A 23,424-nucleotide genomic window follows, 5' to 3' on the forward strand; every position below is an offset into this window, starting at 1 on the left:
TGTCTACAGTATTTTTTTCCTTTTTTTTTTTTTAATTTGAAGGTTATCTGCTGTTGGATTCAATAAATTTGTTTACCTAATTATTGATATTTCTGCAGAAAACAAAAAACAGTGAATTTATTCTGAGGTAAAGTTTATCAACCCATTGGGAACCTTTTCCAATGTGATGCTATGCTATATTAACAACTTAGGAAAACGACCCATTGTAGGATAAGAGTCTTCCTCCATGCACATGAATGCTTGCTTAGATGCCCATTACTGAAATCATCTTTCTTACCTTAGGTATCACGGTTCCCACGAGAAATAAAAAGACAGTTTTGAGCTCTATGTTAAATACATGGGTGGTCCCTAGGTCTAATCAGGCTTGCAATGATTAAGTTTATTTTTTAATTCATCTGCAAAATAAAGGGCATTGGTATTAGGATTTAAGAAAAAGTCTGTGAAACACCCATGATATCTCATAGTTAGTGCTGAACCATAAGCCTCCTTAAGGTTCATCAAAAAGATGTTAAGGGTATTGTGTGGTGGTGGTGGTTGTGGGGCACAGTTGTTGTGGGGGATGATATTTGACCTTTCCTCTCTTAGTGGAGTGGGGATTAGATAAGCCCTTTCAGTTGGGAAGGTTGACTACACTCCCTAGAAAACTTACCCTTACTCCACAATCCTCTCATTGACTCCTGGGCTTGTTTCTTCTGTGCTTTGTCCCTTCTATTAAGCACAGATAGGCTCTACAGTGGTAGAGTGGAAAGGAAGACAGCCAAATGAACGTTAACAGAGTGGTGAATGGATTACAAGATGATAAAACCCTATTTTCAATTAAAATGATTGGCAAAAAAATTTTTATACAGTTACCAGATGAGCTTAATTGCATGTGGAATAGAATTCTACCAAGGAAGTATGCTAAAAAGTCCAGAGGGACAGAGAAGAATCACTTGAATTCTGGCCTCTACTATTGAATCCTCAAAGCAGATTGCTAAATTGGCTCTAGAAGTCATCCCTCTAGGCCTGGGTTTTGACCCAAATTATAAAAGAAAAAAGTAGATAATTGGATAAATGTATCTATATATGAGAAGAAGCTGCTGTATGTCAAGGTAGTATCAGGAAGAATAAAGGTTAAATCATTAGAAATACAATTGGCCAGTGGATACTTGAATTAGGACTTTAAATTATAAGATTTCCATGCTTTAAAAAGCAAGCTAGAAGCACATTATTGTTTTTTGAGACAGGGTTTTTCTGTGTAGCCCTGGCTATCCTGGAACTCACTCTGTAGGCCAGGCTGGCCTCAAACTCAGATCTGGCTGCCTTGGCCTTTGCTGGGATTAAAGGCATGAGCTGCCACCACCACCACCCAACCTAGAAGCACTGACAAAGGGATACCATGTTTGATCCGTAAAAGCAGTTGGCTTTGCATTAGATCAGGCAACAGATATATACCAGCCACTGAAGAATATCTGGCCAAGAAGCTTCTGAAAAGCTGAATGCCAATCTAAGTGGTACTCCAGAAAATAGTAGTTGAACATATGAAATTGTTCTTTAATGCATCACAGTGGCAAAGAATTGAGGCAATGCTGGCAAACAGAAATATCTTTCTGTAATTGAAAGAACCATTAACATGCATTAATACAGTAGCTTTTCTCTTAGAAGCCACGTAAGGACATAACTGCAGCTTCAGAGTCAGCAAAGTAGGAGTCAACAAAGTTTTAGAAATTATGAGCTATATTACTTACTATATTATTCAGCTATTTAAAAAGATCTGAATAATGACAGAAAAACTTAACCTTGTAAAATATCGGCAGTCATTGATTCTGGGTAGTTAGGTGTGTCTTTTTATTTTCCAAATTTACACTGACTTTCCTATTTATTTTATAAGAGGTCATTTTCAGAGATTCAAGGAAATAAACAAATGTAACTTAGTGTTCTGAACAATCCCAATATAGGGACAGGAATTCAAAACCAAATTGAGTTCTGTAAAAACCTCATGAGTTGCCCTTTCCTTAAGACTGCTCCTTGGGCAGCTGTCTTGGCAGCTCAGCATTGGCTGCCTAGAAGGGTGTGGGAGGAACAATGTACAAACGCATGTATGAATGGAATGTGTGTTTTGCAAGCAGCCAAGTTGGCAGCTTTGGTTTCCAAAAGGTGGGAGCATCAGCTGGAAGAACACAGTGTGCAGAATCCTCGGAGGCTTTTGTGGGCCAGGACCATTTCTTCAGTTTTGCAGTTGGGGCCTGGGGGAAACCCTCATCCATTCTCAAGGAAATAGCCTTGCTGAGTCCTGGGAGATAGAGGAGTGCCTTAGGTTCAGAGTGCATTAATGGCTTCTTGGAACAGTTTGCAAAATTCCCTAATGTTTGCCACTTACTGTGCACTTAAGCTGGACTTTTTCTAACAAACATGAAGTAGGTTCTGATCTCCCATTTTAAGCAGGGTCTCATAGGAAAATAGCATTTTTACTGCTGTTCTTGACATGTTCCACAAATGGAACTTTGAAGTCTCATAATTATTAAAAGTAGGTATTTCCTCATCTTATACAGCTATGGAAATAAACTCAGAATGACCCAAACACACAGCAACAGAGCCAAAGTTCTAACCCAGGCCTGTCTATGTCCAGGAGAGGCACGGTCTATTTGGACCGGAGCCTCAAGGGGTAGATACTAATTGAACCCAAGCTGGAAAAGAAACTCAAGTTAGCCCAAGTTTCCTCCAGTGGAGGGACTCCAGAAAACAGTGTGTCAATTTCACATCAAACCTTTGTTCTACTTAGGGTCCAACTTATAGAGGCTACATTTAAGGATTAAACACTACATAAGTGCCCAACTTTAAAGTTTCAGAACTATTTTTTTTTCTCTCCTAACTATAATAATGCTGAACTTTTCTTTTTTTTTAAAGTAAAAACCAGGGCATCACTCTGTAGCCTTGTGGCCTGGCTTTCAGACTCAGATCCACCTGTCCCTGCCTCCAGAGTACATGTACCACTCTTGGGTTTTCTTGTTGTTTTTAGTTCTTAACCTCAGATATCAAAGCCTTTTGTAAAATATGATTTACCTGTCATACTAGTCAGAAATACTGTTAACATCCTGGCACATAGCATTCCAGGCTGGGTTCTAATTGTAATGCATAGCTTTGTATGTTTACCCTACACATCAGGAATCAAAACTATATAGTACCCCTTTCACATGCACAACTATGAACAACTAAGTGAAGTTATCTCCATGGTAAATTCTGAGAGCCCGGTGAGGTGCTTTTGATCTCAGAAGGCAGAGACAGGTTGATCTCTTGAGTTTGAGGCCAGCATACTGGACAGCCAGGTTAGCTACATAAAGTGAGACCCTGTCTCAAAAAGCCAAATAATAATAATTCTATGAGATACTAGCATCTGCTTGTGAATTAATAGTATTCAACTTACATTGAGCAAATAATTAAAACAGCTAGGATTTGAAGGGGAATGTGTGCACACTCATTCCTTTCTAATAACCCTATGGTATCTTCTACTCTATGCCCCGCTCCCCTTTTTAATACAAGTATCTGAACTACCCTCAGAATTATAGGATCTGCGTATACAAAGCAAGGTTCTTGGTGTGTGTGTCTGATGAATTCACTTACTCAGGTTCAGTTAATATCTACAAGATTAGGAATTGTGGAGCCATGTCCCATCTTTCCAACACAGCGTTACCTGTGAGAGTCACCTTAAAACTTAGCACTGTGAGTTTGAAGTTTCCAGTTTCCAAGTGGTGCCCTGTCCAATGGGGACACCTGCTGGTGAAGAGTGATGCTGCAGCTATATCCCAAGAAGGAAGAATTCCCAAACATGAAATGATTGAAAGTGGGTTTTGACTACAAAGCTAAGTCTCTTCCACTCTCTTTGCTTTTGCCAGATGTTTGTTCAGCCTATCTCCACCCCCCGTCCCCCTTTTCTAACAGATGCCAAGGAGTCAACAGTTTAGCCAGTTATTTACAGAACTTGTCAAACTGGCTGGATTTTCTTTTCTTGGCCTCAGTATATGACATTTAATGGTAGTGCTACAGGAATCAATCAGTACCTGTGTAATAAACTCAGACACAAAATACTCATCCACCCCCCCCAACATTACCACCACCACCACCACATCTAAGAGGAGGAAATGTTTTGAGTTTTAGGCATTTATTAGAATTTTGAACATGACAATATACTTTAGAGGGTATCCCAAAGCTATCTGCAAGAGGGAGAGGCTTGCCATCATCTTGAAAGGGCTATAGCCTAGTCACATTCTCTGCATATGAAATGGCACTTGGAAAGTGCAGAGAGACTCACACTCTCACGCCTGGGGTGTCACTTTCTTCTTCCTCTTTTATTTTCATCAGTCCTAGGCCAGGGTGCGACCAAAAAGCGCTGCAATAAATAAAAACAAAGACATGTTGGGTTTTGGTTTTTTTGCCTTTTGTTTTTTCAAGTCAATGTTTTCTCTGTGTGCAGCTTTGGCTACACAGTCACTCTGTAGACCAGGCTGGCCTCAAACTCATAGATATCCACCTGCCTCTGCCTCTTGCATGATGTGATTAAAGTGTGTGCCACTATCCCCTGGCTGAGGAAGTAAGTTTTTAAGTAGGCATGTGCCATACACCAAGAGGCAGCTTTTGGAAAGTTGCCTGCGGAGAGGGCTCAGTGAAGAAGCCTGATTCATAGCCTAGCTCTGCCACGTAACAGATCAGTGGCACCAAGGTTTAAAGCAGCATAGTAGTAACCAGCATGTACTGGTACTTTTGTAAAATCAAGTATGGACAGGTTTAAACACTTTTATCACTGGGCTGCTTTTGACAAGTATTCATTCTATCTTCCAAGGAAAGACTCAGATATAACTTGTTTAAATCATACAGTTGCAAATAAGAACCAGGTTTCAGTAATGAGAATCTGTCCTTAGAGTCCCTAGAAAATAGTGTTAGTCTTTTCAGTTTACTTAAAGCTTTGTTAGTACTGCTTGAAAATCTTTCTATTACTTCTTTAATGATGCATGTTATTGGAATAGTGCTTAAAACTGAGGAGTCATTTGATACCTGTTAGTCCACAGTCACATTTTTATGAATATTCATGGGACTGGGTTAAGAGAACTAATGGAGCTTTTTGATACAAGACAGGCAAAAAATGAGTAAAACACAAACGGTTAACTAGCAGGTTAGTAAGTACTAAGTCTTTTATGCAGGTTTCTGGAGTCAGATCATTATGGTTCAAAGCCTGACTAGTTACTGAGTGACCTTGGTAAATTACTTAAACAGAGGCATTACTGCAATGTTTGTGCTTAATAAGGATATGAATAATTTAATTCTGACCCAGAGTCTATATATGTAGCACAATACTTGCTTATTAAGGGTTTGACAGATCTCCATGTGCCAGCCAGTATAGTGAGTTTCCTGGATCCCTGCCCACCTGCACCACACCAAACCTTATGGGTGTAAACATACTGTGTCCTGGCTAACTTTGGTGAGTATCCTGAACACTTACCTACCTGTCCTGTTCCTAAGCCTGAGGCTCACTGTTAGTGACCCTCCCTATGCTCCTGCTTAGCTAAGACATTGGCTCGGCTTGTATAACAGCTATGCAGCGCATTTACAGTTCCTGCTTACCACTGAATTGGAATTACTACCCCTATTATCCAATCCAAAATCAACATTTAGTATTTGAAGGATTGACTACCAATTCTTGATACTCAATCTGGAGCCAACCAAGCATGGGCAACAAAACCAAAACCAAAACTTCCAAACAACAGAGATGGGCTAGAATCAGACATATAACCCACAAAATTCTCTATGACCAAGTCACATTGCAAAAACATAAATATTAAAGGCTAAGAGATTATATTCCCCTACAAACCCAGGAGTCCTGTATAAATATTTTCTAATAAAAACTACCTAGCGTGCAATTTAAAAGAAAATCATAAACACCATCAGAAAACAGTACACAACTCAGTGAACTTAAAGACGAGTAGAATAAATCTAAGATAATACTGAATGTGGCTGAATGAAATGACAAGACAGTTCAAGATCTGAAAGCTAAATTCAGTAAAAGGTAGAAATAATGAAACTGGAAAACTCAATAATGTAATTTTTAACTCCCTGGAAAGCCTTGCCAGCAGCGTGGATCAAGAAGAGAGACTGTGACTTGAGGATAAAGTAGAAGCATTAAGGGTGGGGAGAAGCTCAGTGGCTCTGAGCAGTCCTGCTCTTGCAGAGGGCACAGTTCAGTTCTTAGTCGCCAGCACCCGGATCAAGCAGCTTACACCTTTCTATAACTCTAGCTCCAGAGGCTCTGCTGCACTCACACTCGTGTGGCACACATACACACATATGCAAATAATTAGACTGCACATGTAAAGCATATGAAAAATTAACAAAACTACATGAAAGGGATTTAAAGAACGGTGGGATGCCGTGAGAAGACCAAATCTAGCCAGATGTGGCACACACCTTTAATAGCCAGGGCTATGTAGACAGAACCTGTCTTCCTAAACCAAAAAAGACCAAATTTACAAACCACAGGCACAGATGAAGGACAGGAACCCCAAGTTAATGACACAGACCAGAACTTCAACAAGATCATACAAGAAAACTTCCCCCAAATTAAGGAGATATTACTCAAACTATTAGTTGTAGCACAGTATCTCCTAGAACATCAGAATCTTGAAATACTTTTAATTTCCGACATGGGACTAAATGTAGCCCACAGTGGCCCAAAGTCCTTATGTAGCTGAGGTTGGCCTTGAATTCCTTATTCCTCTGTCTCAACCTCATAGGTGCTGCAGAGATTATAGGTATGCACTACTAAACCCAGCTTTTTCTGTTAAAGCAACCCAGTTTGAGCTGGCAGGATGGCTCAATGGGCATGAGACAGCTGATCTGAGCACATGCATGCAATCTCCAAAGATAAATGAGTAAGACAACAAAGAAAACCTTAAGAAAGAACAGTTCAATAATTTTCTAACTACTCCAAAAGTGTCACTCTGTCTCTCTTCTCTGTGGCATGTGTGTATGCACACACACACACATTCATCTCAGACCTGCACTCTGTTTTAACTTTAATTTCATAAGTATTTGTCATATTTTATGTTTTGAAGGATCACTGATTTACTGCAAATCCCTCACTGGAGAATTCTGTTTTCATATATGTTTTCATAATGTACCCCGTGAGTGGCTGTCAACTCAGAGTCAGTCTTTCAACTACTATGACTAGAGATGTGCACCATCTTCCCAGTGAGCGTGGCCACTTGTTAAAAATATGTAATAGGTAGGACCAGACCCACACAGCCTATTTCAGTATTTGTTAGGCTTAAAATTAGAAAGTTTAAAATTGTGCTTCAAAAGCAGAGATAGCAATGAGGCGAAGAACAAGGAAGTCAAGAATATACTTCTAATCTGTGAAGAGGGTAGGCCTGATAACAGCTAAGCCTGGGCCCTGTGATAGGAAACCTTATCCTGTTGTCACATTAGGTTCCTATTTACCTCAGACAATGCACTGCATCAGAAGTACCAATACGTTCAAGCATACATATGAAAAGGAATGTAGTGTCTAGTTATGAGAACTGTGATAAGAACCCATGCAAATCCTCATTGTGCTTGAACACAATTCGACTAAAGGTATTTCCTTGGGAACAGCTAAATTCCAAGGATCAGAATCATGAGGACAACACATCAAATCTTACTTCTTGGTTCCTGGCATCAGGATGAGGCAGAAGGTGCCTGGGCTCAGGCTGTGGTAGAGCTTTTCAATCTTCCGGCTCCAACGCCAGGCTACTACCTTTGGGTGGTTCGCCTTCAGAGTCTAGGACCAAAGTCATGTATTGACATTTAGTCTCCTGTTCACTTTGAGAAGAATTGTAGGACTTTCTCAGGTTCTAAAGTCATAGGAAGCCCTGGAAAAAAATCTGTCTGAAATTGCAGTCCACTCTATAAACCTCAAGTGTTTAGGATCACTGTGGCAGAGGGCCACTGCTGTTGATTCTTTTAAGTGATCTTCCAAAAGGGCCCTAAGCTAGGGAGCCATACACTGATGAGGCTCCCTGTCTGGCCTTTGCCTTTAAGTGTCTTTGTGACTTGGGATGAGTCCCTGACCAGCTCTAACTTCTGTCTCTCAGCTGTAAAGTATGCTACTAGAACAATGTTTCCCAAGTGTTAAGCAGCCTTCTCTCTCTACACTTCTAAATATGCCTCTTTTATACAGACATTTCCCTTAAAATGAGTCAATTTCTGCTTTTAATCTTGCCTGATCTCAGATCTGACATGGTTGTACAGTTTAATGGAAGTCATAAGCTACAGAAGTAGATAGACATAACAATAAAGTCTGTGATAAAGTCTACAACAGTCAAAATTTATCTTGTATGTGAAACATATTCTGGAAAGCCCTGAACTAGCTCTCCAAAGACTTAGCCAGCTCTCCAGTCTCCCACCCTGGTCCCCCCAAGATCCTTAGAGAACCACTTTGAAAAATAAAAATGGGATTTTAGTGAATATTAAAGAGGCAAAAGTATATGAGATTTTAGAGAATATGACCGGGGCACGGGGAGGCTAGAGTTGGCTGGAGAGTGACATGAGATGGGGCCAAAGGCAAGAAACAAAAATCCTGAAGTATAGACATAGTATAGACATAGTGCCAATGAGCAAGCCTTTCCTAGCTATGCTCCAAAGACAGAAGACCAGTGTCCAGAACCAGAAACCCAAGCAGCTACCTAACCCGCTGACCCTAGGACACACTCACTTACCCTGAAGATGTGCCTCTCCAAGAGAGGAGGTACAATTCGAAGCCCCATAGGCATTGCTGGTTCAGGATGTATGTCCTTGAGCCATGCCTGAAGGTGCCTTGGGGTTAGGGCATTTCTGCCTTTCAACTTCCAGTCTTTGCCTTTGAGAATTTCAAGGGCTACCTGGGCACTGTTGACAGTTTTAAACTCTAAAAGCAAGAAAAATCCCAACATTTGTTACTGAGGGCCAAGAAAGCAGATCCACAGCTAAGGTATGTGGATAGGACCCAGAATTAGAAGCTCTGCCCTGATCTAATCTAGGAGAGTTTGTTTGATGAATCCCTTCTCTGATAACATGTTATTTCCAATTTCCTTCAAGGATGAATTTAATAGTAAGACTTACTCAAGAAACAGTAGTTTTTTTGCTTTCTGCTTTTAACCTCTTTAGGCAGGATCACAGCTTCCAGGTCAGGGAAGAGGTTGGACTGCTCCAACAGGTGTTCTTTAAAGGTTTCACCAATTCCAGCCACATATATAGTACCTTGGTTCTCAGAATCTTGCTCTAGCTCTCTTACAAGGGTGTCACACTCAAGGGTAAGTTCAGTCACAAGCCTGTGCACCTAACCAAGGAAAGATGTACAAAGTTATCTCAGCCGCAGTCAGGCTGTACATCAAAAAGTTTATTTTGCAGCTTCCTAATCTATAAGGAGGCAAAAAGTGCTTCACTGAACTGATTGTGGATGTAACTGATAAACACATAAACATAAATACACATTTTCATATATATCTACTTTCTCCAGTTCCCTGCCTCCTCCCTCCACTGAAACTTTGCTTACTTGTACCAAAAGAACTTCATGATCCCACCATCTTACCTCCTTGAAAGCTAAAGGAACGGGCAGACTCATATAGCCATGCAGAACAGATCTTCCAGGCATAAGGACAACTAATAAAGAATACAGTGAAGACTCTAGTCTATCCCAAACTGAATTTTATAAAACTAAAGATATTAAGTCTTGACTGAAGGCATTTGTTACACTGTCTCATGCCTGGGCATCTCCAGAATGTCCCTACTTACAGGGTGCTGTAAACTTTGCCTAGATGAAGGGGGCTAATTTCAGCTTTGTCCACCTTACCCTGATACAGGAACCTTCTAATAGACTGCCATTCATGGTCTCTACAGCCAGCTGAGCAGCTTCCAGGACTTCATATTGTATAGAAAAGTAAGGCTGCAGAAAGAACAAGGTTTTTTTTTTTACCATTGTTACTTTCCAAATCAAACTGCTAAAGAAAGGGGCTGAGAAAGGGACCTTGACCATAGTGGCTGCCATAGTGATGGGCCAGACAGCTGCTGGATTCTAGATTGTCAGTCAACTTTAAATAAAATTGCCTAAGTTCACAAATTGGTTTTAAGACAGTAACTTTCGGGCTGGTGAGATGGCTCAGTGGGTAAGAGCACCCGACTGCTCTTCTGAAGGTCCAGAGTTCAAATCCCAGCAACCACATGATGGCTCACAACCATCCGTAATGAGATCTGACTCCCTCTTCTGGAGTGTCTGAACACAGCTACAGTGTACTTACATATGATAAATAAATAAATCTTAAAAAAAAAAAAGACAGTAACTTTCATTTTCCTTTTAAAATCAAAGCCCACTGTTATGGTAGTACAAGGAAAACTAGCAAATTCATCATTGTCTAACTTGCTCTTCATATTTATTACAAAGCACTAAGGTCATTCATGTATGGCACAGGCAGGGAGGGATTCCCAGATGTTTGATTAACTTAATTTTTAGACTGCATTCCAGTCCACTTGAGAAGCTGTTCTTCCACTGCCTGGGCTACATCTTCAAATTATCTGCGCTATGACTCAAAGTAGCTAAATCCCTGTAACCATCCGAGCTACATGTCATCATGGAAAAAAGTTATCCTACAGAAGTTTTATGAAAAAACTGTTTTGAACAAAAATTTTGAAAATGACACCAATGGTAACAAAAAAGAAAAAAGACACTAGATTTCATCAAAGTTAAAAGCTTTTACATATCAGGACTACCGAACTGTTAAAAGGCAGACCACAAAATAGGAAAAAATATCTACAAACCACATATCTAATAAGAGATTGATACTCGAAAAATTGTAGGGATGTTTGGAATGATGAAGTTTTACAGAAGGACGGCCCTGAAGGTTGTATAATATTAGTGGACTTATGCAAACTTGAAGGGTTAGAAATGGAAATTCCATCTGATGTGTATTAATTAAAAACAAATAATAACAACAAAAAGCTAGCAGGGAAAAATAAGTAGTTACAGTCTTGCCACAAAGTTCTCAATTCTAAGTCTATTCTCAGAGATAATATCTGTATTTTTAGCTATAAGAACAAAAAAACTAACTTTGGAAGTGCTTAGGTTTTTCTTTCACTTTCATAGTTATTATTATACTAGGTTACGAGCTGCCTCAGTTCCAAGTTCTACAGGTACCAAAAAAAAAAAAAAAAAAATGTAGTGCCATTTTCTCCTACTCCTTTACTTAGCTGATGGAGTCCTTCCCCTGGACTCCATCTTCACTACATAACCTTTTTATATCGCTTTAAAGCTTCTTGGGGAATGAGTCTCACTATGGAGGCCTGGCTGATGTAGACCTAGATCAGTCAGGCCTTGACTATGCAGTAACTGTCTCGCCTCTGCCTCTATGTGCTATCATATCCTGCTTCTACAGATACTGTTACGCTGTTTCTAGTTTTAATTCTTGTCATGTTGTCTTTTATACTTACGCTATTACTTCAGATGTTAAATACAGGCATTCATTGATTTATGGCCAAAAATATGAGGCTTTACTTACTAAGTCTTTAGAACTACATAAATTTTAAGACTTTACATATAAGTATTTAAATAATAAATTTTTCCTTTTTATTGAAATCGATTTTTTAAATAATTAAAAACCTTCAGAATAGTTATGTTAATAAAAATCCTAGTCATCTGTACATATGTTTGTCCCCCAGCCCATACACCTCTACATTTCCAGAGGCCTGCAGGCACTAAGGACAGCCAGGTGAGATGCCTCCCCCATCCTAAATCCCCTGCCTGCTGGGTCTCAGCAATAGAGAGATGTACTCTGTCCTTTGAGCTCCAGTTTTTGGCTCCTGGCTATGCTGGAATTTCAGGAGGCCTGCAGGCACCTTGGACAGCCAGGTAGGACTCTGCCCCAGGCTCCTTGCCTGCCAAGTTCCCTTAGGGCACACCCAGCAGCAGCAAACTATGCCCTGTCCCCTGCAATTCATTTTCTGGCCCAGAAACAGATAGCTAACAGCCAGCATAAGAACACCAGACAAGATCCAGGATAATATGGCACCACCAGAGCCCAGCTATCCTACTCCAGCAAGCCCTGGATATCCTAACATGGCAGAACAACAAGAAAATGACCTAAAAGTCCAACCTTATAAAGATGACAGAGGCCTTTAAAGAGGAAACGAATAAATCCCTTAAAGAAATACAGGAAAATACAAACTAACATGTGAAGGAAATGAATAAAACTGTTGAAGACCTAAAAAAGGAAATAGAAGCAATAAAGGAAACAAACTGAGGGAATGCTAGAGATGAAAAACCTAGGGAAGAGAACAGCAACTATAGAATCAAGCAAGCATCAACCAACAGAATACAAGTGATAGAAGAGAGAATCTCAGGCATAAAAGATTGATTGAAGAAACTGATACATCAAAGAAAATGTTAAATCTAAAAGTCCCTGACCAAAAAAAAAAAAAAAAAAAAAATCAAGGAAATCGGGGACACTATGAAAAGACCAAACCTGAGGTTAATAGGAATAGAAGAAGGAGAAGATTCCTAGCTAGAAGACCCAGAAATATTCTCAACAACATCAGACATTTCCCCAACCTAAAGAAATATATTCCTATAAACATACAGGAAGCTTACAGAACACCTAATAGATTGGACCAGAAAATTCTCCTGCCACATAATAACCATAACCAAAACACTAAATATACAGAACAAAGAAAGACTATTAAAAGCTGCAGGGAAAAAAGGCCAAATAACATATGAAGGCAGACCTATCAGAATTACACCTAACTTCTCAACGTTGAGACTCTAAAAGCCAGAAGGACCTGGGCAGATATCTTACATTCTCTAAGAGAGCACAGATGCCAGCCCAGACTACTATACTCAGCAATACTTTCAATCACCATAGATGGAGAAAAGATATTCCATGACAAAACCAAATTTAAACCCTATCGATCCACAAATCCAGCCCTACAGTAGATATAAGGAAAACTCTAACCCAGTGAGGTTAAGTATACCCACGAAAACACAGGAAATAATTCTACAACAGAAAACCAGAAACCCATGCATGCAGTCATACACACACAAACATGCGCACACAATACACATGAACATGCTACAATCACCAACATCAAAATGACAGGAATTAAAGATCACTGTTCATTAATACCTCGTAACATCAATGGACTCAAGTCCCCAATTCAAAAAAAGACACAGGCCAACAGAGAGGTTGCATAAACAGAATTCATCATTCTGCTGCATTTAAGCAATATACCTTATCAACAAAAACAGACGTTACCTCAAAGTAAAGGGCTGGAAAAAGATTGTCCAAGCAAACAGACCCAAGAAGCAAACTGGAATAGCCATTCTAATATCTAGTAAAATAGACTTTTAGCCAAAATTGAGCAAAAGAGTTGGGGAAGGACAGTTAAGAAAAACAACAACAACAACAACAACAACAACAACAACAAGATTGAGATAACATCTCAATTCTGAATATCTATGCCCCAAATGCAAGGATACCCATATTTGTACTAAATGTACTACATAAACATTACTAAAGCTTAAATCATACACCAAACCCTAAACATTAATAGTGGGAGACTTCAAAACCCCACTCTCACTAATGGATGGGTCATAGAGACATAAAGTAAACAGAGAAATAATGAAACAAACAGAAGTTAAGAATCAAATGGACCTAACAGATATCTATAGAACATTTTACCCAAACACAAAAGAATAGACCTTCTTCTCAGCACCTCATGGAACCTTTTCCTAAATTGACCATATACTCAATCACAAAGCAAGTCTCAAAAGATACCAGAAAACTGAAATATCCCTTGTATTTTTTTCAGACCACCATAGATTAAAATTGGACTTAAAGAACAACAGAAAGCCTACAACTCATGGAAACTGAACAGCTTTCTATTCAATGACCACTCACTGGGTCAGGAAGGAAATAAAGAAATTAAAGCCTTTCTAGGATTCAATGAAAATGAATGCACAATATACCCAAACTTACATGACACAATGAAAGCAGTGCTAATAAGAAAGTTCACTGTACTAAGTGCTTTCATAAAAAGGTTGGAGAAATTTCATACTAGTAGCTAACAGCACACCTGAAAGTTCTAGACAAAAAGAAGCAAACACATCCAAGAGGAGTAAATGGCAGGGCTGAATCAATGAAAACAAAACTTGGTTCTTTGAGAAAATCAGCAAGATAGACAAACCCTTACTTACCAAACTAACTAAAAGTCAGAGAGAAAATATCAAAATTAATAAAATCAAGAATTAAAAAGGGGATAAAACAACAGACATTGAGGAAATCCAAAGAATCATTAGGTCTTACTTCAAAAATCTGTATACCACAAAACTGGAAAATCTAAAAAATACATTTTCATGATAGATGCCACTTACTAAAGTAAGATCAAGATCAGGTAAAAAATTTTAAATAGACCTGTAACCCTTAAGAAAATAGAAGCTGTCATTAAAAGTCCCCTTCGACCCCCTCAAAAAAGCAAGCCCAGGACCAGATGCTTTAGTGCAGAATTCTACCAGATGTTCAAATACTCCTCAAACCAAAATAGAAACAGAACACTGCCAAACTAATTCTATGAAGTCACCGTCACATAAAGACTCAACAAAGAGAATTTCAGACCAATTTCCCTTATGAACATTGATGCAAAAACAGTCAATAAAATACTTGCAAACAGAATCCAAGAACACATCAAAAACACTATCCACCATGAGCAAGTAGTCTTCATCCCAGGGATACAAGGGTGGTTCAACATATGCAAATCTATCAATGTAATCCACCATATGAATCATCAGGGAAAAAATCCACATGACCAGTTCATTAGATGTTGAGAAAGACTTTGAAAAACTCTAGTGCCCCTCCATGATAAAATAAGTCTTGGAGAGATCAGGGATGCAGGGTTTATACCTAAATATTATAAATGGAATATAAAACAACCTGACAGTCAACATCAAATTTAGTGGAGAGAAACTTAAAGCAATTCTACTAAAATACGGAACAAGACAAGGTTGCCCACTCTCTGTATCTACTCAATAAAACTTGAAATTGTAGCTAGAGTAATGAGGGGATACAAATTGGAAAGAAAGTACTCAAAGTATTGCTGTTCACAGATGATATGACAGTATACATAAGTGATCCCAACAAGTCTACCAGAGAACCCCTACAGCTGATACACACCTTCAGCAAAGTGTCTGCATACAAAGTTAACTAAAAAAAAAATTAGTAGCCTTCCTTTATACAAAAGATAAACAGGCTGCGAATGAAACTAGGAAAACACCATACTTCCTAATAGCAACAAATAATATAACATATCTTGGTGTAACTCTAACCAAGCAAGTGAAAGACCTGTAGGACAAGAACTTCAAGTCTCTGAAGAAACTGAAGAAGATATCAGAACATAGAAAAATCTCTTATGCTCATAGGTGGGTAGGATTAACCGTAAAAATGGCCATCCTTCCAAAAGCAATCTACAGATGCAACACAATTCCCATCAAAATTCCAATATAATTCTGTACAGACCTTGAAAGAACAATACTCAACTTCATATGGAAAAACAAAAACCAAAAAAAAACCCCACAGGATAGCTAAAACAATCCTATACAATAAAAGAATTCCTGGAGGTATCACTATTCCTAATCTCAAATTGTACTACAGACTAATAGTAATAAAAACAGCATTAAAACCAGACAGGCTGATAAATGGAATCAAATTGAAGATCCAGAAATAAACCCATACACCTATGGACACTTGATTTTTGACAAAGAAGCCAAAACAAGAGGAAAAAAAAAGAAAGCATCTTCAACAAATGTTGCTCATCTAGCTGGATGTCTGCAAGTGGAAAAATGCAAAGAGATCCAAATCTATCATTCTGCACAAAATTAAAGTCCAAGTGGATCAAAGACTTCAAGATAAAACGGATATACTAAATCTAATAGGAGAGAAAGTGGAAAATAGCCTGAAATGGATTGGCATAGGGGAAATTTTTTCTGAACAGAACACCAACAGCTTAGGCACTAAGATCAACAATTAAATGGAATCTTATGAAACTGAAAAGCTTCTGTAAGGCAAAGGACACTGACATAAGACAAAACAGCAGCTTACAGAATGGGAATAGATCTTCACCAACCCTGCATCTAACAGAGGGTGATATCTAAAATATATAAAGAACTCAAGGCATTAGACATTAACAAACCAAATAATACAACAGAAAGTTCTCTACAGAGGACTCTAATGGCTAGGAAACACTTAAAGAAATGTTCGATATCAAGGAAGTGAAAATCAAAAGGACTCTGAGAGTCTATCTTACACTTGTCAAAATGACTAAAATCAAATACTCAAGTGACAGTTCATGTTGGTGAAGAAATAGACCAAGAGGAACACTCAGCCATTGCTTGTGGGAGTGCAAACTTGTACAATCACTCTGGAAATCAATTTGGTGGTTTCTTAGAAAACAGGAAATAGTTTTACCTCAAGACCCAGCTACACTACTCCTAGGCATATACTCAAAATATGCTCCACCATACCACAAGGACACTTGTTCAACTGTGTTCATAGTAGCTTTAACCATATTAGCCAGAAACTGGAAACAATAGATGCCCCTCAACTGAAGAAAGAATAAAGAAATGTGGTACATTTACACAATGAAATATTACTCAGCTAGTAAAAACAATGAAATCATGAAATTTGCAGGGAAATAGGACTCAAAGAGATCTTCCTGAGTGACGTAACCCAGATAGAAAGACAAAGTATGTGCTCATTTCTAAGTACTCATTTCTAAACCATGCTACAAACCACAGACCCAAAGAAGCTAAATAACAAGGGAGGCCCAAGGGCGGATGCTTGAATCTCGCTGAGAAGGGGAAATGAAACAGACACTGGGGATCAACTGATGGAGAAAACTGGGTACGAGAAGGGGTAGGGAGGATAACAGGAGGGATCAAGTATTGAGAAGAAAGAGGGAGAGAGAATTGGCACCTCTGAGAGAAGCTAGAAAGCTAGAAAAATGGAAGCTCTCAGCAATCTATGAGGGTAACCCCAGCTAAGACTCCTTAGCAATAGGAGATATGAACACTGAACAGGTCATCTCCAAGACTTCCAAAGTAGGGATGGCAACACAAACCCATCCACAAAACTTTCGACCTGTAATTTTTCCTGCCTATAATATGTGCAGGGAGCAGAGATCAATGAAACAGCCAACCAATAACTGGCCAGAGATCAATGGAATGACCAACCAATAACTGGCCCAACTTGAGACCCATGCAATGGGAGAGAGCCAATCCCAGACACTGTTAATGATAGTCTGCTGTACTTGCAGAGAGGAATCTAGGGTAACTGTCATCTGAGAGGCCTCACCCAGCAGCTGATGGAAAGAGATGCAGAGAGCCACAGCTAAGCATTGGGCAGAACATGGGGAGTCTTTGGAAGAGAGGTCAAGAAACCACAGGAAAACCTACAGAATCAACTAACCTGGGCCCATAAGGACTCACTGAGCTTGAACCACTAAGCAGAGAACATGTATGGGATAGACATAGTTCCTCAGGGCCTTCTCTGACTCTGTTGCCTGCCTTTGGATCCCTTTCTCCTAACTGGGCTGCCTTGTCTAGCCTCAATGGACGAAGATACACCTAGTACTAGTACAACTTGATACACCAAGACAAGCTGATAGGAGGCCACCTCTTCTCTGAGGAGAAAGGGAAGAAAGCATGGGGTGGGGGGAGAAGGAGAAACTGGGAGGAGAAGAGGGACAGGGAAGCTGTGATCGGGATATAAAGTAAATAAATAATAAAAAAAAATCCAGTATACAAAATTTACTCCAAGAGAATGGGAAATTAGAATAAGAAAAGTGCCGGCAGTGGTGGCACATGCCTTTAATCCCAGCACTTGGGAGGCAGAGGCAGGCGGATTTCTGAGTTCAAGGCCAGCCTGGTCTACAGAGTGAGTTCCAGGACAGCCAGGGCTATACAGAGAAACCCTGTCTCGAAAAACCAAAAAATACATAAGCAAATAAATAAATAAAATAAGAAAAGCAGGCCTACAGTACCTTTAATATACTAAATAACTTTTTCTTTAAAAAAAAAGAAAAAAGAAAGAAAATTGAAGCTGGGTAGAGTGTGTGGTAGCATACACCTATAATCCCAACTATTCAGAAGGCAGTATCAGGAGGATTGCATATTTTATACCAACATAGGCTATGCAAAGAGCTCCTTTGTCTAAAATAAAAAATGGTTAGAAATGTAGTGAGGTCACAATCAGAAGGCACAAAGGCTACATTCAAATAGCAGGGATTTTGTTGTTTTGCCTCCTGGAGTTCTGAGATTAAAGGCATGTGCTACCACGCCTGGCTTCAGTAGACATATTTTCGTCTGGCCTACATGGCAGATTTCTCTTTAAGCAAAACAAAATAAAAATTATAAATAAACAAAAACATAAGCTCTAGAAACCTGATTATTTATGAGTCACACAGAGCTGGGGACTCTCAAGCTCACTGCACTATTAGCTGCACAGCCCCCAAAATCACCTGATTTTTCTAAGTCAAAAACCTGAATTTTCTCATCTTACCCTGTAAGTTTCAAGAACAAGAGTGATTGACTGTACTGGGCCCAAGGTACTAAACACCTTCTTCAGAGCCCCGACGTTACAATCTTTGCTAAATGGCCCAGCATAGACAGTTGACATTTGTGTCCACTTGGTCTTCATCTATAGGACAAATAAAAGAAAAAAGAGGTAGCTGTGAAAAGGAACTGAAAGCATAAGGCAAAGCATGTCTTACCTTTTCAAATGTCTAGAGTTCAGAGTTATTAAAAGTCTGGAAATATGGCTTAGTGGTGAAGAGAAATTTTTGCTCTTGCAGAAGAGCTAGGTTTGGGTACCTAGCACTCACATGGTGGTTTATAACCATTTATAACTCCAATTCCAGGGGACCTGTTGCCCTCTTCTGACTTCCAAGGGCACCAAACACAAATGCAGAACACACACATACTTGCAGAAAAAACATTCCTACATAAAAAATAAAATAAATAAACCTTTAAAAAGTTACCATAGATATAGGCATAGATGGGAGGCAAAGGTAGGAGGATCTCTTGTGAGTATGAGGCCAGCCTTGTTTCCAGAGAGAAAGAGGGGGAGGGAGAAGGGAGAGGGGAGAGGGGGAGGGAGAAGGTGAGGGAGAGGGGAGATTAATTAATTCATGACAGCCAGGACTACATAAAGACCCTATCTCAAAAAACAAGAAACAGCCATGCAGTGGTAGCACACTCCTTTGATCCCATCACTTGGGAGGCTGAGGCAGGCGGATCTCTGAGCCAGCCTGGTCTACAGAGTGAGTTCCAGGACAGCCAGAGCTACACAGAGAAACCCTGTCTCGAAAAACAAAACAAACAAACAAAGAAACAAACAAAAACCCCAAAAAACCAAGAAACAAAATAAACAAAGAGTTTATATTCAAGGATGCAAGAGAATTTATAATAGAAAAATTTATTTATAATAGAAAAAAATTAAAAATACAAATGCTCTCAATAATAGGTATACCACATAGTAGTAGTATACCTTAAAAATAAGAAAAATAAACTAAGTAATAACATAAGAGGAGGCATTTTAAATTAAATAAAATATAAACTTGCAAGAATGGGCTGGGCAAACAGCTCAATGGATAAGGTGCCTGTTTGATGGCTTGAGCTCAGGTTGCCAGCACCCACATGAAAACCTGAGTGCAAACGGCACACGCCTCTAATCCCAGTGCTGGCAGGTAGAAACAGGATGACCAAATAAGTGACCTCTAGATTCAGTGAGACACTCTGTCCCCAAAAATAAGCTAAAAGAGATAAAAGAAGATATTGAATGATGGCCTTGCCTGTGCATGCATAGGCATACGTACTCACCTACCCACATACCTGTACACATATACACATACACGAAACACATATAAAGTTAAACTGCAAAACAATGTAGTCAGTCCAATTACTGTTTTATAAAACATGTTTTTCAAATGTTGATGTTTATTGAAATAATGTGGAGAAAGAGATGTGAATTTAATCAAGTGTGCATTCCTTTCCTTAATGAAGAGAGGTTGTAAATTATCAAACACTTCAGCAGAACCCATCTACTTACACTGTTTTTCATCTTCTCAGCAAAGAGGGGTGGAAAGGGCTGAAAAGAGAACTCCACAATATTGAAGGGGAACAAAGGGACTTCCACTCTGGCTTGCTCAAGCACCTGGAGAGAACAGACAGCACAGACGAGATGAGTTAGGAACCCAGGGCCCGACTCCCCCGAGAACCACAGGAATATAAAAGCTGCCTTTTACTCATACCCCAAAGTAATACACAGCTGCCTTCCAGGCCTAGAGAGAAATGGCAACAGCACAGTCTCTTAGAAAAGCCATTAAGTCACTGCTTCTTGGTCTTGGCTAAGACCCCAATAGTATCTGTCCTTGCCAGCTTACTATACTATGATGCTCTCTGACCAAGAACAACAAATGAAACACATTTCTGAAGCAGGGAGATGGAAAGGAACTTGTTACAATCACTTCACAGGTCAACCTCACAGGTATTGTAGAACCTCAGAAGCAATGCACCCCTTCTAAGAGGGTAAGACTTGCTTACAACAGGCCTGGAGGTCCAGGCTTATAACCTCAACCACATATAGGCTGAGGATATTAAGTTCAAGACCACACTATAGACTAAGTTCACAGTTGGGCTGGGCAACTTACTGAGACTCTAAACTAAAAAGGCTGTGGATATAGCTTAATGGATCAGCTCTTATCATACACCAGGTGATGGGTTCAAGTTTCTACTATCACATACAAGCCATATAGATAATATATAACACATATGACCCATACTTTAAATATGAAAAGTAAGTATTACAAAACCTTCAAATTACTTCTAAGTAAGAATATAAATTCCAACAGAGGCTCCCGTCATTACACATTGCTACAAGTCAATGAATAAAGAAGAAAGGATGCTTAAGAGTCATTGGTGGCAGGGGTGTATAGGGAGGAGGAAAATCAATGACCTGAAAGAATTAGGTGAAGTAAAACAAAAACACCCCTAGAGAGAAAAAGTTCTAGTAAATGCAAATAATGTCACAATGTTGATATTTCATAATACCTGCCTACAAGCCGGGCAGCCAGAAAGCAGCATGAAGTATATAGAAAAAAAGGATGCAGCAGAGATAAAAATAAAAAGGTAAATTAAAGCTCTCACAGAGAGAGAGAGAGACCATACACTAATCTTTCATAATATTACAAATTCATCTCTTCTCCCTAACACCATAAAATTAGTCTCAAACAAACAAGATCCCCTAAACCCCAAGTATTATAAACAGAGTGGTGGGGTGTATGCCTGTAACTTCTGCACTAGGGAGAGAAGGCATGCTAGTGAATGCGAAACGATGTGTATGCCTGTAACTTCTGCACTAGGGAGAGAAGGCATGCTAGTGAATGCGAAACGATGCTGCAGTATTTTATCTTCTCACCTCTCTCTCCCTCCCAGCCTCTGTTTCTCTAAACCAACAGAAGTATAATGGGGAGGCCTCTTTCCACTCCAGAGATTCTCTCTTAGAATGTAAACAAAGTGGACTCTGTGCCTCATATTCTGGAGAACCTGGGGGTTGCTGGAGAAACTGGTTTCTTCTCACTGGATTTGGAGTCCTGACAGGACTAGAGGACTTGTTTAGAAATTATTTTTTAAAAAATGATTACTATATCATATTGGAGATGTAGTTCACAGGAAGATGCCATGAGGTATGAAAAATTATGAGCAGCATCAAACTGCCAAGAGAATTTGGGATAGTTATAAAAAGGCAATTAGACTTCCAGAAAACACAAATCTTGAAGTGCAAGAGATGAAACCTTGAAGTGTAGGAGATGCTGTATGAAGCAGACCATAAAACCAGAACTGGTTACCTCCCTCCCTCCTTCTCTCTTGCATATGTATGTGTGTAGACATTTTTGCTTGTTATGGTGCTCATGTGTGCATGTTGATGTGGAGGCCTGAGGTTGATATTAAGGGAACAGGCTGGGAAGTAGTCCAGGCCAGCATGGTCCAGTTAAAATAGATGATTATCTGCCCAGCTTGCAGCTTGTTAATAAATATAAGGTCTCCATGTCATGTATTTGGGAATGAGGGGAAAGTAGATAAAACCCCAGAATTACATTTACAGTTGAGAAGAATTGCCTCTTTAAACTGATCTGTGGGCATAGCTGTGGAACACTTTCTTGACTGGTGACTGCTGCTGGAGAGTCTATCCCTCCCTGCTCCCCCACCCCTGGCAGAGCACTGCCATTCTTTGGCAGTGGTCCTAAGTTGTATAAAGAAGGAAGCCATAAGGAGCAAACCAGTAAGCAGCGCTCCTCCATGGACTCTGCTTAGTTCCTGCCTCCAGGTTCCCTGATTTACTTCAATGATAGATTATGATGTAGAGGTCAAATAAATCCTTTGCTCCCTAAGTTGTTTTGGGCCATGGTTATTTATCATAACAACAGAAAGTAAACTAGGAGAGTAAAGTAAGAAATCTGATGGAAGATGAAAGACATGTAGCAAGATCTTTAAAGTACTACAAAGAAAACAAATGTTACCCAAAATATGTTCCAAACATCAAAGTTTTCAAAAAAATGACTGTTACATACATAAAAGCTGTTAAGAATTTAGTACCTATAGACTCTGTACTGTTCAGATTAAAAATTGAATTTATATGAAGGAATAATACTATTAGATGTGATAAACACACAGTAAATATACATATTACATCTTTTTACTAAAATCTATTTTACTAAAATCTATTATATGCTTATCTGCATATAGGTATGTGTGCCACAATATGTTCCTGGTGCTGGGGAGGTCAGGAGAGGGCATCAGATCCCCTAGCACTGGAGTTACAGGTGGTTATGAGCTGCTATGTTGGTGCTGTGAACTGAGCCAGGGTCCTCTGTAAAGTCAAGGCAGTCTGCTGATACACTGACCATTGTTCCAGCCCCTCAAATCTTTTTAAATAATCCATAACCAAAGCAAAAATAGTGACAATATAGAGTAGGTTCTACAGGAATAAGCTATGATGACAACCATAGCAATAAGGACAGAAGGAAAGGAATGAAAGTATGTGGTATAGAGTTCTTATACAGGAATGAAAAGGTGTGCTATTATATAAAAGTAATTGCAATACAGAACTATCAAAGCCAGTATACTATAAATCCAAATGCAACCACTAAAATACACAACTTAGAACTATCATTTTCTGGGCTCACTACTACCATGGTTTCTAGGCTTTACAGATAGTACGCTATTCCTATTGGTCTAATAGTGGCATTTTAATCTTGGGATTAAAGATGTTTTACTGGCCTTGAAGCCTATTCAATGGGAGAGAACTCATAGTTGGCACTACAAACCTGGTCAATTGTCCATGGCTA

The 23,424-nt window shown here is 39.3% G+C and overlaps 1 protein-coding gene across 4 annotated transcripts in view; it reads right to left on the reverse strand.

The window, feature by feature from the left end:
• Positions 1 to 4,121: 4,121 nt before the first annotated feature.
• Rexo5 (RNA exonuclease 5) overlaps positions 4,122 to 23,424 on the reverse strand; it is a 51,962-nt gene continuing 32,659 nt past the window's right edge. For 2 of the 4 annotated variants that reach the window (XM_085841359.1, XM_021168284.3), the window contains exons 14-20: positions 20,127 to 20,231; positions 18,579 to 18,716; positions 9,836 to 9,928; positions 9,106 to 9,322; positions 8,724 to 8,911; positions 7,668 to 7,786; positions 4,122 to 4,366 (exon numbers count right to left, since the gene is read on the reverse strand). In XM_085841359.1, the coding sequence (XP_085697485.1) occupies positions 4,285 to 4,366; positions 7,668 to 7,786; positions 8,724 to 8,911; positions 9,106 to 9,322; positions 9,836 to 9,928; positions 18,579 to 18,716; positions 20,127 to 20,231 (942 nt within the window). In that variant the 3' untranslated portion in view covers positions 4,122 to 4,284. The remainder of the gene's footprint in view (positions 4,367 to 7,667; positions 7,787 to 8,723; positions 8,912 to 9,105; positions 9,323 to 9,835; positions 9,929 to 18,578; positions 18,717 to 20,126; positions 20,232 to 23,424) is intronic. The other 2 variants (XM_085841360.1, XM_021168285.3) reach the window with 2 other exon arrangements.

The sequence above is a fragment of the Mus caroli genome, unplaced genomic scaffold, assembly GCF_978045245.1.
Source record: "Mus caroli unplaced genomic scaffold, Mus_caroli_1 scaffold_8, whole genome shotgun sequence".
NCBI lineage: Eukaryota > Metazoa > Chordata > Mammalia > Rodentia > Muridae > Mus > Mus caroli.